Consider the following 19,162-nt stretch of genomic DNA (forward strand, 5'->3'; position numbering starts at 1 on the left):
GGGCGTGGCCCGGCGGCGATGACGCAGGCAGCGGTGGGCGGGGCCAGCCGGGGATTGGCCGCCGCCGCCTCATTATGCTAATGTCCCGCGCCCGGCCGGGGCCGGCCGGCTGACGTCACCGGGCGGAGGGGAGGGGGGGGGGGGAACGAGCGCGGCCGGGCCGAGCCGAGCGGCGCCGAGCGGTTCCGAGCGGTTCCGAACGGTTCCGAGCGGTGCCGAGCGGCGCCGAGCGGGGCGGGCGGGGCGCGGCGCGGCGCGGAGCGGCCATGGCCGCGGCGGGCAGCGGCGTGGCGGCGGCGGCGGCGGAGGCGGGGGCGGGCCCGGGCCCGGCGGGGGCGGCGTTCAGCACCGCGAACAGCGGCCGGGTGAACGGGCTGAGCCACCCGGCCGGCGCCATCGCCATGAAGGACCACGACGCCATCAAGCTCTTCGTGGGGCAGATCCCGCGCAACCTGGAGGAGAGCGACCTCAAGCCGCTCTTCGAGGAGTTCGGCCGCATCTACGAGCTCACCGTGCTCAAGGACCGCTTCACCGGCATGCACAAAGGTACGGGCGGCCCCTCCGGTGGGGACGTCGTGAGGCGGGGGGCGCCCCCGAGGTGGGGCTCCTCAGGTGGGGCGTCGTGAGGTGAAGTTATCCCGGGGGGGAGGCAGCCCTGAGGGGGGTACCGTGAGGTGGAGGCTCCCCTGAGGTATAGGGCTCGGTGAGATGGGACGCCGTGAGGTGGAGGCAGCCCTGATTTGAGGTATTCCTGAGGTGGAGGCAGCCCTGAGGGGGGTACCCTGAGGTGGAGGCTCCCCCGGGTGAGGTAGGGCTCCGTGGGACACCATGGGGTGAAGTTATCCCCGATCTGGAGGTAGCCCTGAGGTGGGGTGTCGTGAGGTGAAGTTGCCCCTGAGGTGGAGGCAGCCCTGAGGTAAACACACCAGGAGGTGCATAGGCACCCCACAGATGGAGGTACCCCAGAGGTGAGGTACCTCAGAGGTTCGGGTACCCCTATAGAGGGACACCCCTGAGCTGGAGGCACCCATCTGAAGCAGAGAAACCCCTGCCACGGGGACAGCCGCCCAAGCAGGAGGCACCCACCTATGTCTGGGGTGTTCCCGCCTGCCTTGGGAGCGCCCACGGGCTGTGCTGGGCACTGCCTGGGCTGGGGACACCCAGCTGGGTGCACCGCACCGGAGTGGGACCACGGAGCTCTGGGTGTCACCGGGATGGGACCTCGTGCTCCTCGGCAAGCTGTCACCGCGCTCCTGGGCTGTGGGCAGCGCCCGCCTCACCGCGAGATTTTGGGAAGCCGAAACTTGGCGCTAGCGGATGCCGGCGTATCGGTACCCCTTCGGCCTGGGACGACTCCTGGACTCCTTCATTCCCAGCACCAAGGCCTCCAAAATGCCTCCGACGCTGAATTTGTGCCCTAAGGCAAGGGAATTGCACGGTGCTGGCCCCAACGGCACTTTGTCCAGCACAGGTTTTGACCACCATGGCCCAGGAACACAATGTTATTGTGGATGCTCCTCTAATTCAAACGCTGTCCTTGCTCCTGGAGAGCCTCTGAGGGGAAACGTGGCTGCCGCTGCTGCCCTTCCAACTTCTCCTGGGCACCGTCCACATCATTGCCTGCAGAAGGGAAAAAAAAAGGAAAACAGAGCAGAGAGGAGGAAGCCAGCTTGATTACAAATGGCAAACACTGGAAACGCAGGCGGCTGGGAAGGCAGAGGCACACGCAGCTCGGGGCTGAAGCGAGCCACTGCATCGACCTCCGTTTTCCACCCAATATTTAACCAAAGGGGCTCTGTCTTTGCCCCCACACGGGCTGATGTGCCCAGGACCCCAGGGTGGCTGAAGGACCCCATCCCTTGGCGCCCCCCGCCCCGCTGCCACGCTCCCTCTCCTCCGAGGCACGCTGATTGTACTTATTAAGAGTTATTAATACTTAATCAGCTGGCGGATTTAATTGTGCCAATATTAAAAATGCATCAATGTCAATTTTATTCATTAAATATTTACTTTGTTGAAGGGAAACTGTTTTGCTGCTGTTTTAATATCACTTTCAGAAGCTTATGGATGTGACCTCGGCAAATACGGGGAGCCCTTGGATAGGGAGCGGCGCGGCGGCACGGGGACCCGGGACGCTCCCGTGGGGACAGAAGAGAGCCGGCCCCGGCCCTGCCGCGCGAGCCGTGGGGTGAGCGAGCGCTCGGCAGCGTGAGTCAGCGTGGGAAAACCTCGCCCCGGGCGCATTTCTGATTCCCGAAGCGCCGCGACGTGATGCTGGAGGAGCCGGAGCGCCTTGGCGGCGCGATGCCATCCGCAGCGGGGAGGATGCTCCGGGGTGCGCGGCAGCGACTCTTGGAAATCTGCTTCCCGGAGGACTTTGGCTGCGGCTTTCCCCAGGGCTCCCCGGTGCTGTGCTTGGGGCCGGAGAGCTGCTGGCCTCACTGTGCGCCCTCACCTTCCTCCTGCTGCTCCCTCGTCTCTTTTGCATTAACATCTCCCTCTCTGCTTTGGGGCTGAGCTCAGGGCTGGCGGTTTTGCTCACGTGCACGTGGTCCCAGGATGGGTGTCCGGGTGCTGACGCGCCCCAGAGCCACGTTAGCCACCGGGTGCTGGAATTTGGGGTGCTCAGGGCGTTGTGATGGGTGCCAGGCCAGATGCTAACCCTGCCTCCCCGTCTCTGCAGGCTGTGCCTTTCTCACCTACTGCGCCCGCGACTCGGCCCTGAAGGCTCAGAGTGCCCTGCACGAGCAGAAGACGCTGCCAGGGGTAAGTGACAGCCGGGAATCGGGGCGAGATTTGGGGGCTGGCACCGCATCGACCTCCCCTGCCCATCTGCGGTGCTGTGGGTGCTGTGCTGGGCACATGCAGTGTGCACGGGCATCACTTTAGCTCAGGGGATGCTCTGCACGGGGGAGCTGTGGCCTCAGCTGTGCCTTGTGTCACCGCGTCACCGCTGTGACGAGTTCCGAGCACTCAGCCTAATGCTTGGGGACGATGCCAGCGTGGCCAGGGGACTGGGGATGGCACCAACTCCATCGGCGCTGGGTGCGTGCTCAAACACAGCCCAATTAAACGCAGGCTCGTCGCATTTTAACACATCCCCCTCCGCGGGGGTGGGTTTGTCACCCCTGGGTGACGCACCGGGGCTCCAGGGCGCAGCGGGGTCCCGGCACGGGGCGCAGGAGCCGCTCCAGCGGCCGCAAACCCAGGCATTGATTTTCTCCCTGCCTGCGTGCCGCTGCGCCTTCTGCGGGCTCCGACCTCCCGAGCTTTAACAAAGTGAAAATAAATATTTAATTATTCTCCTAAATCAAAATCGATAGGGCAGCCGCTTGGCGGGGGAGAGCCGCCAGGCCCGTAAATACAAACGCCGTGCGCGGGGGGGTGTGGGGGGGGAGCCCTTTTGTTACGGGGCCGTGGGGCACCGTCCCCATCCTGTGTCCCCCCCCCCATGTCCCTGCTGCCATCGGTAGGCTCCCGAGTGAACAGCGCTCGGCGCCGCCCCCGCGGGGAGCTGCGGGACGAAGCCGCCCCCCGCGCCCCGCGCCCCGCACCCGTCCCTGGAGCCCCGCTCCTCGCCGCGGGGGCGCGCCTCTGCGGGTGCGCGCCGCTCGCCCCCTGGCGCGGCGAGGGGGGCGTGGCCTCGGAGAAGCCCCGCCCACCTCCCCCCCACCCCCCCCAATCTCCCGGCTCGGCTCGGCCCGGCTCGGTCCGGCTCGGCCCCGCCCCCGCCCCGCCTCCCGCGCGCGCCGCTGCGCGAACCGAGCCGAGCCGAGCCGAGCCGGGCCGGACCCCGCCGAGCCGCCGCGGGTGGAGCCGGGCCGGGCCGGCCCGAAACGAGCCCAACCCAACCCAACCCAACCCAACCGGGCCGAGCCGGGCCGGGCCGGGCCATGCAGCTGCCGCAGGTGCCGGCGCCGGGCCCGCGGCCGCCCGTGCTGTGGGTGCCCGCCGGCTCCAAGATCCTCTGCATCGAGGTAGGGCCCCCCCGCCTTTGTCCGCCGCCACGGCCCCGCCCGGCTGCGGGGGGGCAGCGCGTGTGTGTGTGTGTGTGTGTGTGTGTGTGTGTGTGTGTGCAAAGGGGGCACGGAGGGCTCAGTGGGCGTGCAGGTGGGTGTCTGTGCGCAGGGGCCGTGGGTGCGCGGGCGGTGCAGCTCGCACACCCCCAGGGGCGTGTGGCCGCCCGCACGTGCGCGTGGGGCCGGCGTGCGGCTGCACGTGGGCGTGCGGTTGCGCCGAGGGCGTGCGAGGACGGGCGGCCGTGGGGCTGCGCGGGCGCAAGCGTGCAGGGCGCTGCACGGAGGCGTGCTGGCACGGGCAGGCAGCGGGCTGCGGGCACGGCACGCGTGCAAGCGTGGGTGTGCGGCCGTGGGCACCACAGACGCGTGTGGGAGCAAAGAGCGAGCCCCGGGGGTACCAAAAAACCCTTTCTGGTTTTCTCCCCGGAGCAACGTAGCCCCGGGGGAGGTTGGCGGGTCCCCGCGGCCCGGCGTTCCCAAACATCAGCCGCTCCCGGAGGACTGCTGCGGGCTCATAAGCGGCGGGCGGGGACGGGAGGCACATCGAAACGGTGCTCTGCGGCTCCGAAATGTTATTCTAAATCACACGCACTGGGTTCATTATGTTGAGTGTATCACGGCAGGAATGGGAAACATCTTCCATCAAAGGCCGCCGTGCTGCTGAACGCAACCGGCAGCGCCTCCCCCCCGCCCCAAAAAATGGGGTCCCTCCTCCCGGCTGTGACAGCAGGACGCAGGGACCCCGTGTCCATCGGTCCCCTCCCCGAGCATCCCTGCCTCTGCGCTGACATCTCCTCCCCGCGTTTCCCGGGAGACGAGGCGGTTGCCGTGGAAACCGCCCTCCTCTTCTTCCCGAGCCTTCCTCCTCCTCCTCATCGAGCCTTCCTCCTCCTCATCGTCACCTGGGGGCCAGCGCTGCCCCCACCCAGCTCTGGGGGTGCCCCCGCGGTGGTGGCAGTGGCATTTTGGGGCACCTCCTTGTACGGGTGGCTGCCTCCTGTGGGTGCCCAGCCTGCTGCGTGTGCCCGTCTTTACACGCCCGTTGCACGCACGTCCTCGCATGCTGCCGTCGTGCGCCCAGGCCGTGCAGTACGTTCCTGGCACACCCGTGGCGTGTTGCACGCGTGACGCCCCCCCCGTGCATGCTGGGTGCACGCGTGTCGGCCTGCCGTTGCCGTGACGACCCTATCAAGCACATGGCACAGCAGCGCGGGGGATGCACGCTTGTTGCCGTGGAAACTGCCGTAATTGTAGCGCTTTTTCGGAAAAAAAAAGGGGGGAAGAGGAGGGGGGAGAGAGGTGGGAAGGAGAAATGGCCCCGTGCAGCGAGGCACGGCTGTGGGGATGCTCGCACTGTCCCCGCGTCCTGGTGCACACACACGTCACGCCCATGGGTGCGGGGACAACACGGCGCCTGGCACACGTCACGCCCGTGCACATCCCCAGTGCCACCAGGCAGCAGGGGGCACCTGCTGCCCCCAAAGTGCAGCCAGCCCCACAGGGCTGGGGCTGGAGCCTCTGCTCTGTCCCCGTTCCGTGCCCTCGTCCCATGCCCCCACATCCTGCCCTTCCCCACGGAAGGTGTCACCGGGGGCTGTGGCACCGCCGCCGACCGCCTGCTCCCGGTTGTGTGTTGCAGATGAACCGCCCCATCCAGGTGAAGCCGGCGGACAGCGAGGGACGAGGAGGTAGGTGCACCCCTGAGCTGCCTAAAAGGGCGTGGGGCTGCCCGATGGATGCCCTGAGCACGCGGCTCGGCAACGTTTAAAGGCAGAAGGCTGAGACCTGGCACTTCTCGTGATGCTGTCGGGTCCTAGAGGCCCTCAGGGACCGCAGCAGCGCGGGGACCCTCAGGGTGCTGGCGTGACAGCCAGCTGCACCCTGTCCCTCTGCCTGGGGTGGACATCTGCGTGTCCACAGCGCGCCGCGGTTCTTCGGCACAACGCAGCTGCTCCGAGCGCGTCCCGGAGGGACACAGCAAATAAATTACCCACTTACCGAGCGTAATTGGTGAGGGATTAAAAATCGATGGGTGAGCTCGGGTGCCCAGCTCCGGCCCCCTCGCCCAGGAGGCGATGCTCGACCGCGTTCGCGGGGAGATGGTTTATGTTTAACCAGACAATGCGTGAGCCCTATTCCCTTAACTAATTTTCCCGGTACCTTAACGGGCGGTGCATTAATCGTCTCCTGCCGTTATTTATTTATTTCCCCGGCAACGCTCTGACAGGGCACCTTATTTTCTTTGTCAAATGCCATTAGCGCGCGGCGGGACTGTGCGGCCGCGCAAGACAGATGCTGGTAATAATCATGAAATTCTCATTATTTACTCTCCCTTCTCTCCTGTTTGGGTTATTGATGTCCCCCGGGCACGGCCAGGGACTGCGGGTTATTCTGATAGTCAATCATACGAATACAATTGCTGGGGTTTTGTGGGCTTTGTTCCCCAGCCACATCCCTACACATCCCGTGGTACGGGACAGCATCTGCACCGTGGGAGCAGGGTCCCAGTCCTCAGCTCCACTTCACCCCTAAGAAATCCCCCTGCAGGAGAGGGCTCCCACCCCGTGCATTTTGTAGGATGGGGAGGAGGAGGAACCCTGCATCTCCACCGCGGGGTTTTGCGCTGGTGCTGCTGGCCTCCCTCCCTCCCCAGCCTCTTGTTCCTCCACGACCGTTTGCAAACCTGGCACAGGGGAGGGAACGGTGCGTGGCATCCCCCTCTCCGACGGGCTCTGCTTTGCTTTTAGAAGACAGGAAGCTCTTTGTGGGCATGCTGGGGAAGCAGCAGAGCGAGGACGACGTCCGGCGCCTCTTTGAGCCCTTCGGCCAGATCGAGGAGTGCACCATCCTCCGCGGGCCCGACGGAGCCAGCAAAGGTGGGAAGCAGGGAGCCGGGGGATGGGAGCTGCCAGCCGGGCAGCCCCCACAACCCCCAACTCTCCCGTGCCCCCACTCTGCCCGCAGGTTGTGCCTTTGTGAAGTACGGCAGCCACGCCGAGGCACAGGCTGCCATCAACAGCCTGCACGGCAGCCAAACCATGCCGGTAAGCACTGGGTGCACCCTGCGGCCCTCATCCTACCCCCTGTGCTGTCTCCATAATCCAATCACCGGCTAATTTGATCTGTCTAATTGGATCAAAATCCCAGTTTGTTGTCCACATCACCCTGAGGTTCATCCTTGCCGCGCGCTGGGGGTGGGTGCGTGGGGCTAATTCCCTCGCTCCAGGAGAAAGGTGTGATTTAATTAACACCGAAGGTCAAAGCTGTGAGCGAGGGGGAAAGGAAAACAGCGGTCAGGGAGCAGCCGCCGGGAGGAAAGACGGCTGTAATTAAACCTCGCATCGATCACTGCTTGCTGCTGCCAACCAGGCGGCATCTCAGGGCTGCGGGGCGAGGACGCTACGGCTGCCGGGAGCCAGCGGGCCGTCCCCAGAGCAGGGTGACATTTTGGGGTCACGCCGGGACGGTGGCCCCGCCGTCAGCCTCGTCTCGCCCCTGCCCTAGGGCGCCTCGTCCAGCCTGGTGGTGAAGTTTGCGGACACGGACAAGGAGAGGACCCTGCGGCGGATGCATCAGATGGCAGGGCAGCTGGGCATCTTCAACCCCATGACCATCCAGTTCGGCGCCTACGGGGCCTACACGCAGGCGGTAGGAGGTGGCATGGGGTCAGCGCGGGAGGGGACGCGTCTTTTTTTTCGGGGCACGTGCTGGGAATGCTAACTTACCCTCCCTTGCCTCTTTCTTCCTCTGCACCTCGCTCACTTTTCCCTCTTTCCTCCCTCTGTTTCTCCTTCCCCCTTCAGATCATGCAGCAGCAGGCGGCCCTGATGGCGGCGGCGCAGGGGACCTGCCTGAACCCCATGGCTGCCATCGCTGCCGCCCAGATGCAGCAAATGGCCGCCTTCAACGTCAGCGGGCTGGTGGCCGCCCCCCTCACCCCTTCTTCAGGTACAGCCCCCGGCTTCACCCCTCCACCCACCTCCTCGGTGGCCTCAGCAGGGGGGGGACGCCAGCACTAACGCCCTCCCTCCTGTCCATGGGGCTGCAGGTACGAGCACCCCTCCTGGCATCAGCACGGCGCCCGTGCCCAGCATCGCCACGCCGATCGGGGTGAATGGCTTCAGCCCGCTGCCGCCGCAGACCAACGGGCAGCCCGCCTCTGAGACCATCTACACCAACGGCATCCACCCCTACCCAGGTGCCGGTCTCGCGCCGCCCCGCGCAGCATTGGGGGGGTGCCGGGGGCGCGTGCTGGGAGCTGGTCATCCTCGGCTTTCCCTCGCTTACTCTCTTCCTTCTCCCTTCTTTTCTCTTCCCAGCTCAAAGCCCCACAGTGGCAGATCCCCTCCAGCAAGCCTACGCGGGCATGCAGCACTATGCAGGTCTCAAACCTCGCTTGCACGTCTCCCTCTCTCCCCGCTCTGCTCCGTGCCGGTTCCTGGAGGGGGGCCGTGAGCGCCGCGGGGGGGTTGAAGCCGGGCAGCGCGGCCCCACGCGTCCCGGGCACGGGTTAGGGCAGTAACACAGCGAGAGAAGGGTGTCAGCGTGCTGTGGGAGTACTCTGAGCCCGGCAGTTGGTATTTAATTAGGAGCACCAGTTGTAGTTTCCAGCTTTGCAATAGAAGACAAAGTTTCTGACCCCTGGTTATTATTTTGGCCAACCAAAAGTTGATAAAAGCCTCTTTCCACCACCTTAAGGCCGGGTTACTGGTGCCCCCAGCATCCCTACTGGGAGAGCCGTTCGCGCAGGCCAGGGCCGTGCTGGCAGAGGCAGGCTGCACTGCAGGGGGAGCCAGCACCCCAGAAAGGCTTTGGCAGCCCAATTGCGCCCTCCCACGGTGCCACGTCCCACCCCGGTGCCACAAGGGAGGAACGGGACCTCAGCAAGCAGCCACCACCCGAGCGGTGACCACGGCTCCTCTGCGCCACCAAACCCCGCGTGCTGGGGTCAGCGAGGGTGGCGGCTGGGGACATCCCTCCAGGGGCCGGTCCCCATCCCTTTTTGGGGTCTCAGCACTGTGTTTCTCTGTTCCAGCAGCATATCCCACCGCCTACGCGCCCATCAGCCAAGCCTTCCCCCAGCAAGCGCCCATCATCCCGCAGCAGCAGCGAGAAGGTAAGGGGGGCACCCCGCCGCGGGGCCGGCTGCTCTGCCGCTCCCGGTGGCCCCCGCCTCGTGGCTGACGTGTGGCCCTGTCCTTTGTGTGTCACCCAGGTCCCGAAGGCTGTAACCTGTTTATTTATCACCTGCCCCAGGAGTTCGGGGACGCGGAGCTCACGCAGATGTTCTTGCCTTTCGGCAATGTCATCTCTGCCAAAGTCTTTGTGGACCGTGCCACCAACCAGAGTAAATGCTTTGGTAAGTCGCTGTCTGGGGATCTCCCCGGTGGCCGGGCAGCACCGATGGGTGACCAAACCCAAAGCAGCGTGGTGGCTGTCACCCCAGGGCTGAAGGACCACGCCGTGCCAGGACAGAAGGACATAACCTCCTGCTGCCACTAATTAGGATGTCACTGCATCACCTTAGTGTCTCCAGACCTCATCACCCCAGCGTACCCCAGTGTCCCCACAGACCCTGTCAACCCCATGCCCTGTGGATCCTCTCACCCCAGTGTCCCCACAGGCCCCGCCACCTCAATGTCCTCACAAACCTCGGTGTCCCCAGAGGTGTCATCACCCGACGCGAGTCCATTCCTGGGCTTTGTGAGCCCGTCTGGGGGAGCATGGGTTCCACAATGAAGTTGGGCTGTGACCCTGTTGCAGTCGAGCAGCGAGGTGTGTTGCTGATGGTGACAAACTGTCCCCCCCTCTGTCGCCCCGTCCCTCGCCCCCAGGTTTCGTCAGTTTTGACAATCCGACTAGCGCTCAGGCAGCCATTCAGGCCATGAACGGCTTCCAGATCGGCATGAAGAGGCTAAAAGTCCAGCTAAAGCGGCCGAAAGATGCCAACAGACCCTACTGACCCCTGCCCACCCTGGCCCTATGGAGAGGTAAGGTGGGGACCTGGGGGTGTCACCTACAGCACCGCTGTTTTTAGCCCGATTTGCTCAAAAAATGCCTGTGCTGGGCTCTCTGCTCCCAGAAGACTGTGTGGGGCTGGGCGCTTGAGATAAAGAGTGTCCTTTTTTTGATAAAATCCCAGTGATGTGGGATTCGTGCTTCAGCTGGGCACTGCCGGGATGGGCTGGATCCTGCCCAGCAGCCGTGGGTCGTTCACGGAGCCTTCGGTGTCTTGCAGGTTGGGCGTCCCGCGGTGTCTGACGACTTTCCCCTTCCCCAAGTGCAGTATCCAAACCCGTAACTCTCTTTCTTTGCAACATGTCCCGGAGGAGGAGGAATAGGAGGAGGAGGCGATGGTGGAAAAAAAACGCGAAGAAGAGAGCCATTCTGGTCGTAGCTTTTCTTTTCCTTTTTGATTTTTTTTTTTTTTTTGATCCAAACGGTCTTGTTTGTTTCTTAACGGGATTGAGAGAGCGAGGAAGGCAGGAAGGAGAGCGACGCGGCAGTGGTAGCGGGGCTGAGATTCGCTGCTGGCCGCTTGCTGGGACTCGCCAAATCCCTCGCTGGGAGAGAGGACCAAGGCCCGGGCGGCCGGGATGTGAGCTACCTTTTTAAAGCACTCATTTGCTGCTACAAATTTCCCAGGAGGAACGAGGAACAGAGGCTCCAAACGGACTTTAAACCAAAGGCAGCGGGAAGGGACCAGCCTTGGGCGCTTCACCTGGAGGATGCTTGTTTGGAAAGAGAAATCATGATTGGTTTTTCCACGTCTGGCTGGGAAAAAGAGGGAAAAAAAAAAGGATAAAAGGATGTTGGACTTATAGAAGATATATATAAATAAGTATATATATATATATCCCATGGAGCAGGGTGGCGGGACACGCACTTCCCCCTGCTTGTCACTGGCACAGGGACATAGGATTACTTGTTTCAGAGTCATATCATTCCTTAGAGTTTAGGGACCAAAGGACTATTGCTTTTTTAAATATATATATAAATAAATTAATTTAAAAAAAAAAACACACAAAAAAAAAAACAGGAAGAAGAAGAAAAAAAAAAGATTTAAGAAAAACCTCGGGCGCAAGAGCTGCGAGCGGCGCCAAGAGGAGCTTAAGGGCTCAGTCTGGGGGGGCTGATTTGCGGCTGAGCGCCGGGGAGGGGGGGATGTAGAGGGGTTTTTGGGGGGCTGCGGCGGCCCCAGCAGCCAAATCTGGTCAAAAGAGCCCCTCGGTCGCCTGCGGGAGACGGCGAAGCGATTTGGTTCTTTGGCCCTTTTGTGTTTTTTTTTTTTTTCTGTTTGTTTTTCAGCCAAAAAAAAAAAAAAAAAGAAAAATGTGAGGTTTCGGCAGAAATGAAGCGAAGCAAAATAAAATTATTTTGTCAAAATCTTCACCTTGGTTTGTTCTTTGGAGCAATCACTGCATGCTGGCGTCCTGCTGCGAGCTGGGACAGCGCTGGCGCGGCCGCACTTCTTCCCCGGAGAAGGAAATGGGACGGGACCCGATATGCACCAGCAGCCTCTCATTTTGGGGTTTTCCTTTGCTTTTTTTTTTTTTTTTTTTTTTTTTTTCTGGAAATTGACATTTCCTGAAGGTATTTGCCTCCACAAGCTGGAGAAGTGGGTGCGAGCAGCATCTCTGGGGCAGGAGCAGGCCCCCAGCACTGCTTGCCCGCGGTGTCAGCGTTGTTTCGAAGCGATGGGGACCTTTCGCAGGGCATTGGCGCGTCCCCTTGGGTGTTCCCTCGCTGCCACACCGGGAGACTTCAGTAAACGTGGGAAAGTGGCTTTATTCATTTTATTTTTAAGGGAAAAAAAAGCCCACAAACCTAAGCAAAAAACGATGGCATGGTCTCAGCCGCTGTGCAGCGGGGAAGGGCAGTTTGGGTTTTTTATTTATTTCGGGTTAACCCCAGGACCACGGTTAACCGCGGCGCGAAGCTACATCCCCGTCCCTTCCCCACAGCCCCTGCCCACCAGGGTGTTCAAAGAATTTTACTACGCCACGACAGATTTCTTTTCTCTTTTTTTTTTTTTTTTTTTTTGTCTGTTTTTTGTTTTTGCATGTTTTTTTTGGTTGTTTTTTTCTTTTTTGCTTCAGTTTCTCGACTTCGGTAAAAATGCCGTCGCTGTAAACACGAGGAGGGACGGCCACCACCGGGCACGCGCCGTGCCCCACGCTGGCTCGGGGACGATGTGGGGACAAGAGGACCGCTCAACCCGCTCGCCGCGCGCTCGCCACTTCACGTCTATGTACAGGGAGGTGCCGCCGGTGCCCCCGCTTCTGCCCTGCCTGGAGCCGCGCGCGTCGCCCGGCCAGCGCAAAATCCACTCGCCCGTCCTCGGCCAAGGGCCCTCGCTCAGCGCCCGGGAGCGCCGCGGCGGGTCCCTGCCGCTCAGCTTGTGTACACCTGAGTCCCGATCACACGCATGATCTCCTTCTGGATTTTGGGGTCCTGAGTATTGATATTGGCGTCTCCCACTTGGCCGTCTTCGTACCTGGAGGGGTAGAGGGGGTGAGAATGGCCCACAGGGGCTGGGCACGGGTATATGAAAGGTGGCAGGACTCACACAAAGAAGAAGCGGGTGCAGACGTGGTCTGAGACGGGGCAGACCCAGATGTTGCCGTGCTTCTGCAGGTCCTTGGAGGTGATGACTGCCGAGGGAAGGAAGGGGCTGTCAGGAGGGGTGAACGGGCACCGGGACGTTGCGCTGAGGACCCCAGGCCCCCCGTGGTGCCCAGCCGGGGAGGTGGGTGCTGCCCGTCCCCCCGCCACCCCGCGCAGCCCCGCACCTTCGCAAAGCGCGATGCAGTTCAGGTTGCGGCTCTGGAGGAAGCGGGACTGGATGGAGCGGGTCTGCGGGGAGAGCACACGGCGTCACCCCCCGTCCTGCTCCGGTCCCCGACACCCCCCCAGCCCCATCCCTCCCGTCCCTGACCCCCACCGCCGCGTCCCCCACCGTGTCACCTGGGGGATGGTGTTCATCCGGTTGTACCTCTGCACCAGCTCGTCCTTCGAAGGCATCCGGTGCTGCCCTTTCCCCATCCCTGCAGAAAGCGACACGGCGCCGTCACTCCCCACCCGCAGGGCACCCCAGGGGGATGCTGCGGCCAGCGGGCAGGAGCTCCCCGGGGTGACATGGGGACAGCGGCGAGGACACATGCCACAGACGCCCGCGGGGACGGCCATGCGGGATGCTCCCGGCCCACAGCTGAACCCTGGGAACCCACACGGGGGGAGCAGCGGCTTTTGGAGCTGGCAAAAGGAAGAAGTGGCCATTGTGACACCTTAAATTTATCTTTTTGAGCCTGGAAAATGCTGGTTTATTTGTATTTTTTTCTGCAGTGACCAAGAGGGCGCATCGGAAAGCCCCGGGTTGGCAGGGAGAGGCTGGTGCGGGTGGGATGGATGTGGGATGTGGCCAGGAGGCCTCGGCACCCTGTTCCCACACGGCTCCTCCAGCCGGCACGGCACCGAGCGGCCCCGGGCCCATGCAGGGGGTGGGGTGGGAGCGCAGGCGGGATGGAGCGGCGCAGGCAGCCTCTTACCTGAGTATCCAAAGGAAATACTGGAGATGGGGCTCAGATAGATGCCCTTGCCATAGGCTGCTCCATGCAGCTTGCAGGAAAACACTGGGGTGAGCGACACGGGGCCCACAGCAGCCTGGGCACGGGGCACGAGCCGTGGCGGCGGCGAGCAGCGTCCCTGGGGCTGCCCACATCCCTCCCTGCCCTCCCGCCCTGATTTGGGGCCGGCGGCGGCCAGCGGTACCTGCAGTTTGGTGTAGGACGCGTTGACCAGCCCGTTGCGGAGGATGGAGTGCCAGTTCTCAATGTGAGAGCCGCTGCAAGAGCCAGCACCGTGTCAGCCCCGGCCCCACAGCGCCCAGCCCCACGGTGCCCCATGGGGGTCCCAGCAGCCCCCCGCCGCCACCCAGTAGCTCACTGGAAAGCGAAGGTGCTTCCGTAGAGCTTCTTGGCGGTGCGGAAACGGGCTTCCTTGGCCGGGGGGCTGCTCAGCAGGAGGAACTGGTGTGAGGTGTGCATGAACTTCAGCTGCTACCAGCGGAAAGGGAAGAGCAAAGGCAGCGCCGGCAGGGAGAGAGGACAGACAGACAGACAGACACAGATCATGCACGGCAGTCCCCAACCCCACGCCCACCCCAGCCCAGTGAGACTGCCCGGAGCCTGGCCGGAGGCCTTGGACATGGCACAAGGGCCAGGAGCCATCGGAGCTCACCCATCGCTGCCCGCAGCATCTCGTGGCTCTTGTCCTGTATCCCACCTCCCGCATCCCAAATCCTCCATCCTCCATCCCACAGCCTGCATCCAATGCCCCATATTCTAGGCACACGTCCCGTAGCAACATCCTACATCCCATATCATGCATCCCACCACCTGCACCTTACAGCCCACACCCTACGTCCTGCATCCCATGCCTGTGCAGCTCTATCCCCATCCTAGCTGGGCCACTTACCCTGCTGAGAGGCAGCTTGACGATGTGGGACCTGTTGCTGGAGATTATCCTTGGGAAAAGGAGGAGAAGAAAGAGGTCAGACAGGGTGGATTGACCCAGGATGTGAGTCCCACACTGCTCCTGAGCCTTGGGTGCTGCCTGGTGGGTGGTCACAAACCCCAGGAGAAAGCAACCACGATGGAGCAAGGGGCCTGAGCCCTGTCCCCTGCAGCACCCTCGGCCTTACCATTGCAGGAGGGGATGTGCCAGGGGGTCCAGCTTGTCCATCTGCTTCTTGATCTCCAGATAGGAGCCCTGGCAGAGGCACGGTGGAGGTGAGAGCCCCTGTCACCCACCCACCCACTTGTGAAGGGCACCAAAATGCCAGCCAATGGAGATGACCAATGGGAAGAATCTCACACAGGGCCAAAATGTTGGGCTGGGGCCACACCGCATACCTGGGTCATCTCCCGGATGGACATCACGCTGTCCAGGGCCTTCTGCAGCCGCTCGTAGTTCTTCTTCTGCACATGGGGCAGCAGAGGGGCGGCCGTCAGAGGGGTTCTCCAGCCGTGGCACTGGGGAGCGCTGCCCCACTGCTGCCCTGCTGCTTACCTTGGGGTTGAAGGCGAGTGTTTTGGGGTCGTTGGGGTCCACCACAGAGGGATAAGGCTCGAAGATGATGCTTTTGCGAGGAGACTCCAGCGCAGCGCGGCACATGGCCACCAGCAGGTCCACCACCTGGGCACGGAGATGGTCAAGGGGCACAGGAACGGGGTGAGGGCAGCACCCCAAGGAGACGTCGCGGTGGTCATCCCAGAGATGCCACCCTTGTACCATGCACCCACCACACCCCTGGTCCCCGTACCTCAGCACCTGTGGCCACGTCCTCCGCCGCGCCAGACATCACGCCCAGGGTGTAGAAGGAGAAGACACACAGCTCCCGGGTGCACACGGCCGGCTGTGGAGGGGACAGGAAGCACGTGTGGCATCGGTGACAGCGACATGGGGTGACATTTGTGCCCGCCCGGCTGCTGCCACCACCACACCTTGAGCATGGAGCCGTTCTGGAAGACGTGCTGCTCGTCGCACACCACGCAGTACTCGTTGAGCGTCGGGATGCGCTGCTCCGCATACTTCATGATCTGCAGGGCAGGATGTGGCAGTCAGCCCCGTGGTGGCAGCGGTGGCCCGGCCACTTGGGTCCCTTGCGCCTGGGAGATGTTTGGGACCACTACGAGGGACCACAGCAGGAGCCAGCCTCTGCTTTGGAAACCCCAGCAGGATATGGGGCAGTGGGGAAGATGCTCTGGTAGCGGGATGTGGACAAGTGTGACCAGGGACAGAGGGGACAATGCTCTGGGTGCTGGGCCAGGTCCCAGCGGGACGCAGGGCGCTCACCTGGACGAGGAAGCCGTACTCCAGTGTGGGGATACTCTTGCAGTGGCCACCAACCTGTGACAGAGCCCAAGCAGTGCCAGCTGTGTTACCCTTTCCCCACACGCCCCCTGCCGCATCAGGAGCCCCTGAAGGCCCTGGGTGCCCCCAGCACCCTCCTGGGGGCACACGGCCGCACTGGGGATGTGCCACCTGCCCTGATGCCATGCGGCTGGGGGTAGGGAAAGGGGAGGGAGAGCAAAGCGAGCCCCGAGCCGGGGTTGGCACCCACCAGGATGTTGAAGGGGGCGACACCTGCCTGGGTGCTGGGGGTGTAGCCGAAAACCTCCCCCTTGGGGTTCTTCACCGTGCAGGACACGGAGCGGTTCATCAGGCGGTTGACGCGCACCTCGGGCGCGCCCAGCTTGCCCTTCAGCACCGAGTCTGGGATGACGGGGAAGCTGGGCGACCTGCGGGCACACGACCAGGGGGCTGCTTGTCACAATCACCCTCCCCAGATGGCGGTTTTCCTCCCAGCTCCTCCTTCCCCATAAATCTGGCACCCAATCTATGCCTTTCTGCAGGTTTTTGGGAGCTCCCACTCTCCTTGGCAGCATCCAAAGTGCAAATGGGGAAACTGAGGCATGGTGACAGAGGAGCGAGGGTCCCCGGTGAAGATGACGGAGCCTGGGACCCTGGGGACACAGCTGGAACCTTACTTGGGGATGGGGGAGAAGATGCTGAGGCCCGCTCGAAACTTCTTGATGGTGCCACTCGTCTTGAACCAACTGTGCCGCTTCTCCTGCTGGGTCTTCAGGAAGTCGTTGCTGAGGTGTTTCCATTGCTGGGATGTGAACATGCCCAGGATCCTGCCAGAGAGGTGGCATGGGTGCCCCAGCAGGGTGCCAGCACCCAAGGGTGCTTTGGCCAAGCTGGGTGCCCCCCTGCCCCCCAGCTCCTCGTCACCAGAACCCAGTGACAATCCCATCCTGGGGCTGTAGGGCGGGCAAGCAGACGTGACATGATGGGGACAGGGGCACCCGGATGGTTTTGAGGCAGAACACTCCCAAGCCACCTCCCCACCACCCTGGGTCCCTGCAGTATTTCAGCTCTTACTTCTTCAGCTGCAGACCCAGCCCGAAGCCCTCCTTGTTGGATGGCTGGAAGACCTCGATGGACGGTTCTGCCGAGAGCAAGCCACTCGTCACCCAGCGCCCATCCCACAGGCACGTGGGGACACCCCAACCGCCCATCCCCACTCACCGGGGCCATCGAGGTACTGGGAGAGGGAGAAGCGCAGGCGCAGGACGATGGGCTCCGTCCGAAGCACCTTCCACGCTGTCGCCACCTCCTCCTGCCGAGGGACAGCCATGGGGACCCCAGCTGGATCCAGGGCACCCAGGGGACACCCCACCGGCATCCCACCACGGGGACACCCCCCGTGCCATGGGGACTCACATCGAGGAAGCTGATGTTCACGTGGAGGTCGATGTCCACGTCGTCGATGGTCCCATACTCCCTGCAACAACACGAGGTGAGGGGATGGGGTGAGGCTGGCGTGCCCCCTGTGCCACAGCGGGTGGCCTTGTGGGCATCGTGACGGGCACACGTGGCTCCCTGAGTCCCAGGGTGGCATGAGGAGAGTGCGGGGGACCTGGGGATGCCACGAGTGGGTGACAAGGAGTTGTCACAGCCAGTGGCCCTGGGGATGTCACGGTGCACACACACCCACCTGACGGACACGGCATTCTCGCTGTAGATCTCCTTCACGGCCTCGATGTCGGCGTCCAGCTGTGGGTGGCGGTACAGGTCGGCGGCGCAGGTCCCCTGTGGCACAGCACCCATGGCATCATCAAACATGGAGCCCCCGGGCCCCCATAAAGGGGACAGGGGCACCCACAGCCCCCCAAGTGCCCAGTGGAACCCGTCCCCAGCAGTGGCTTTACCTGCACCCCGTAGAGGAACTCCTCGGACTCATTGTCCCCGTCGGAGTCATCGTCCGTCCAGTACTGGCCCTTGAGGTCCTGGGGAGAGCAGATTGGGGGGCAGAGAGTTAGGGGGGGAGAGAATTGGGGGGAGAGGGGTTAGGGAGCAGATTGGGGGGTTGGAAAGGGAAGTTGGGATGGGTTTGGGGGCAGGCTGAGGGAGCAGGTTTTGGGGGGGAGATTTTGGGGAGAGGTTTGGGGTTGCAGGTTGAGGATGCTGAAGGTTTGGGGGGAAAGCCTGGGGGGGAAGCCTATAGGTAGGTTAGGGGCCAGGTTTAGGGGTACAGGTTTCAAGGGGCAGATGGGGGAGCTGGGTTGGGGGGCAGATGTGGGGGAGGCAGATTAGGGGGAGAAAGCTCAGGGGGTAGGTTTGGGGGTGCAGATTGAGGGATAAAGATTTGGGAAGGTGTAGGTTTGGGGGGCAGATTGGGAGGTGCAAGTTTGGGGATTCAGGTCCAGGTAACAGGCATGGGGAAGGTTTGGGGTATAGGCGGGGGAAGCAGTTTGGGGGTGCAAGTTTGGGGGTACAGGTTTGACGTGTAGGCAGGAAAAGCAGTTTGGGGGTGCAGGCTTGGTGGGTGCATGATGAAGAGCACAGGTTTTAGGTTTGTGGGACTGATTTGGGGGGCAGGTTTGTGGGTGCAGGTTTCCAGTGCAGGCAGGAGGGTGCAGGTTTGGGGGACAAGTTTGGGGGTGCAGGTGTGCAGGGCAGGTTTGGGGGTGGTGGTTTGGGGTGCAGGCAGCAGGGTGCAGGTTTGGATGAGAGATTTGGGGATGCAGGTTTAGGGGCTGCGTTTGGGGGCAGCTTTAGGGCTCAGGTTTTGGGGCACAGGCAGGGGGGGACCCGCACATCACCACCCAGGGACCCCGCAGCTGATGCGGGGGGGGCTGCACCTCACCCCTCCCTCCCTCATCGGGGGGCTCCCGCCCCACAGGAGCCGTTTGCGGGGGACACGAGGGGACACAAAGGGAGACGGAGGGGACACGGGGGGGACCCAAACCCCACGCTCGCCGCCGTCCCCCCCCTCAGCGCTGCCACCGCCATCCCCCTGCCGGCCTGTGCGGTGAGGCCTGGTCCCGCCACCACCGCCAGGCCCCAAATGATGGCGGGAGTGGGGAGGATGCCGTCCCCTTGTCCCCCTGTCCCCTCGTCCCCGTCCCCACGGCCGTCCCCTCACCATCTCAGCGCTGGCCGCGGCCTGCCCCCGGCCCTGCCGCCTCCATGCTGCCGGGCGGGCGGGCGGCCATCGGGCCTTGACGTCAGGGCCCCGGCGCCTCCGTCTCCCAGCAACGCCGCCCGGGAGGTGACGTCACCGCAAGGACCCC

General features: G+C 63.1%; 2 protein-coding genes across 10 annotated transcripts; one reads left to right on the forward strand and one right to left on the reverse strand.

The window, feature by feature from the left end:
• Positions 1-266: 266 nt before the first annotated feature.
• On the forward strand, positions 267-10,466 carry CELF6 (CUGBP Elav-like family member 6). 7 transcript variants are annotated; one of them, XM_032195222.1, is made up of 13 exons: positions 267-546; positions 2,684-2,766; positions 5,659-5,707; positions 6,767-6,895; positions 6,984-7,063; positions 7,524-7,667; positions 7,823-7,967; positions 8,068-8,217; positions 8,339-8,401; positions 9,055-9,135; positions 9,235-9,378; positions 9,854-10,009; positions 10,258-10,466. In XM_032195222.1, the coding sequence occupies exons 1-12, from the start codon at positions 267-269 to the stop codon at positions 9,979-9,981; spliced, it is 1,476 nt and encodes a 491-aa protein (XP_032051113.1). In that variant the 3' UTR covers positions 9,982-10,009; positions 10,258-10,466. The 7 variants fall into 7 exon arrangements, with proteins under 7 accessions (XP_032051113.1, XP_032051114.1, XP_032051115.1 ...); XM_032195223.1 differs by having other exon boundaries at positions 358-546; positions 9,058-9,135; XM_032195224.1 differs by having other exon boundaries at positions 358-546; positions 6,770-6,895.
• Positions 10,467-11,881: 1,415 nt separating this feature from the next.
• Positions 11,882-19,108, reverse strand: PARP6 (poly(ADP-ribose) polymerase family member 6). Of its 3 annotated transcripts, none has more exons than XM_032195271.1 (22): positions 19,015-19,108; positions 17,798-17,875; positions 17,584-17,678; positions 17,310-17,370; positions 17,115-17,205; positions 16,968-17,034; positions 16,571-16,720; positions 16,144-16,321; positions 15,876-15,929; positions 15,524-15,619; positions 15,343-15,435; positions 15,090-15,215; positions 14,933-14,998; positions 14,722-14,789; positions 14,496-14,544; positions 13,965-14,074; positions 13,791-13,863; positions 13,568-13,637; positions 12,987-13,066; positions 12,812-12,875; positions 12,589-12,673; positions 11,882-12,516 (listed from the first exon to the last, which is right to left on the reverse strand). In XM_032195271.1, exons 1-22 carry the CDS (start codon positions 19,015-19,017, stop codon positions 12,414-12,416), a joined length of 1,860 nt encoding a protein of 619 aa, XP_032051162.1. In that variant the 5' UTR covers positions 19,018-19,108; the 3' UTR covers positions 11,882-12,413. The 3 variants fall into 3 exon arrangements, with proteins under 3 accessions (XP_032051162.1, XP_032051161.1, XP_032051163.1); XM_032195270.1 differs by having other exon boundaries at positions 13,965-14,077; XM_032195272.1 differs by lacking the exons at positions 11,882-12,516; positions 12,589-12,673; positions 13,568-13,637 and having other exon boundaries at positions 12,813-12,875; positions 13,965-14,077.
• Positions 19,109-19,162: the final 54 nt, after the last annotated feature.

Source organism: Aythya fuligula, chromosome 11, assembly GCF_009819795.1.
Source record: "Aythya fuligula isolate bAytFul2 chromosome 11, bAytFul2.pri, whole genome shotgun sequence".
Taxonomy (NCBI): Eukaryota; Metazoa; Chordata; class Aves; order Anseriformes; family Anatidae; genus Aythya; species Aythya fuligula.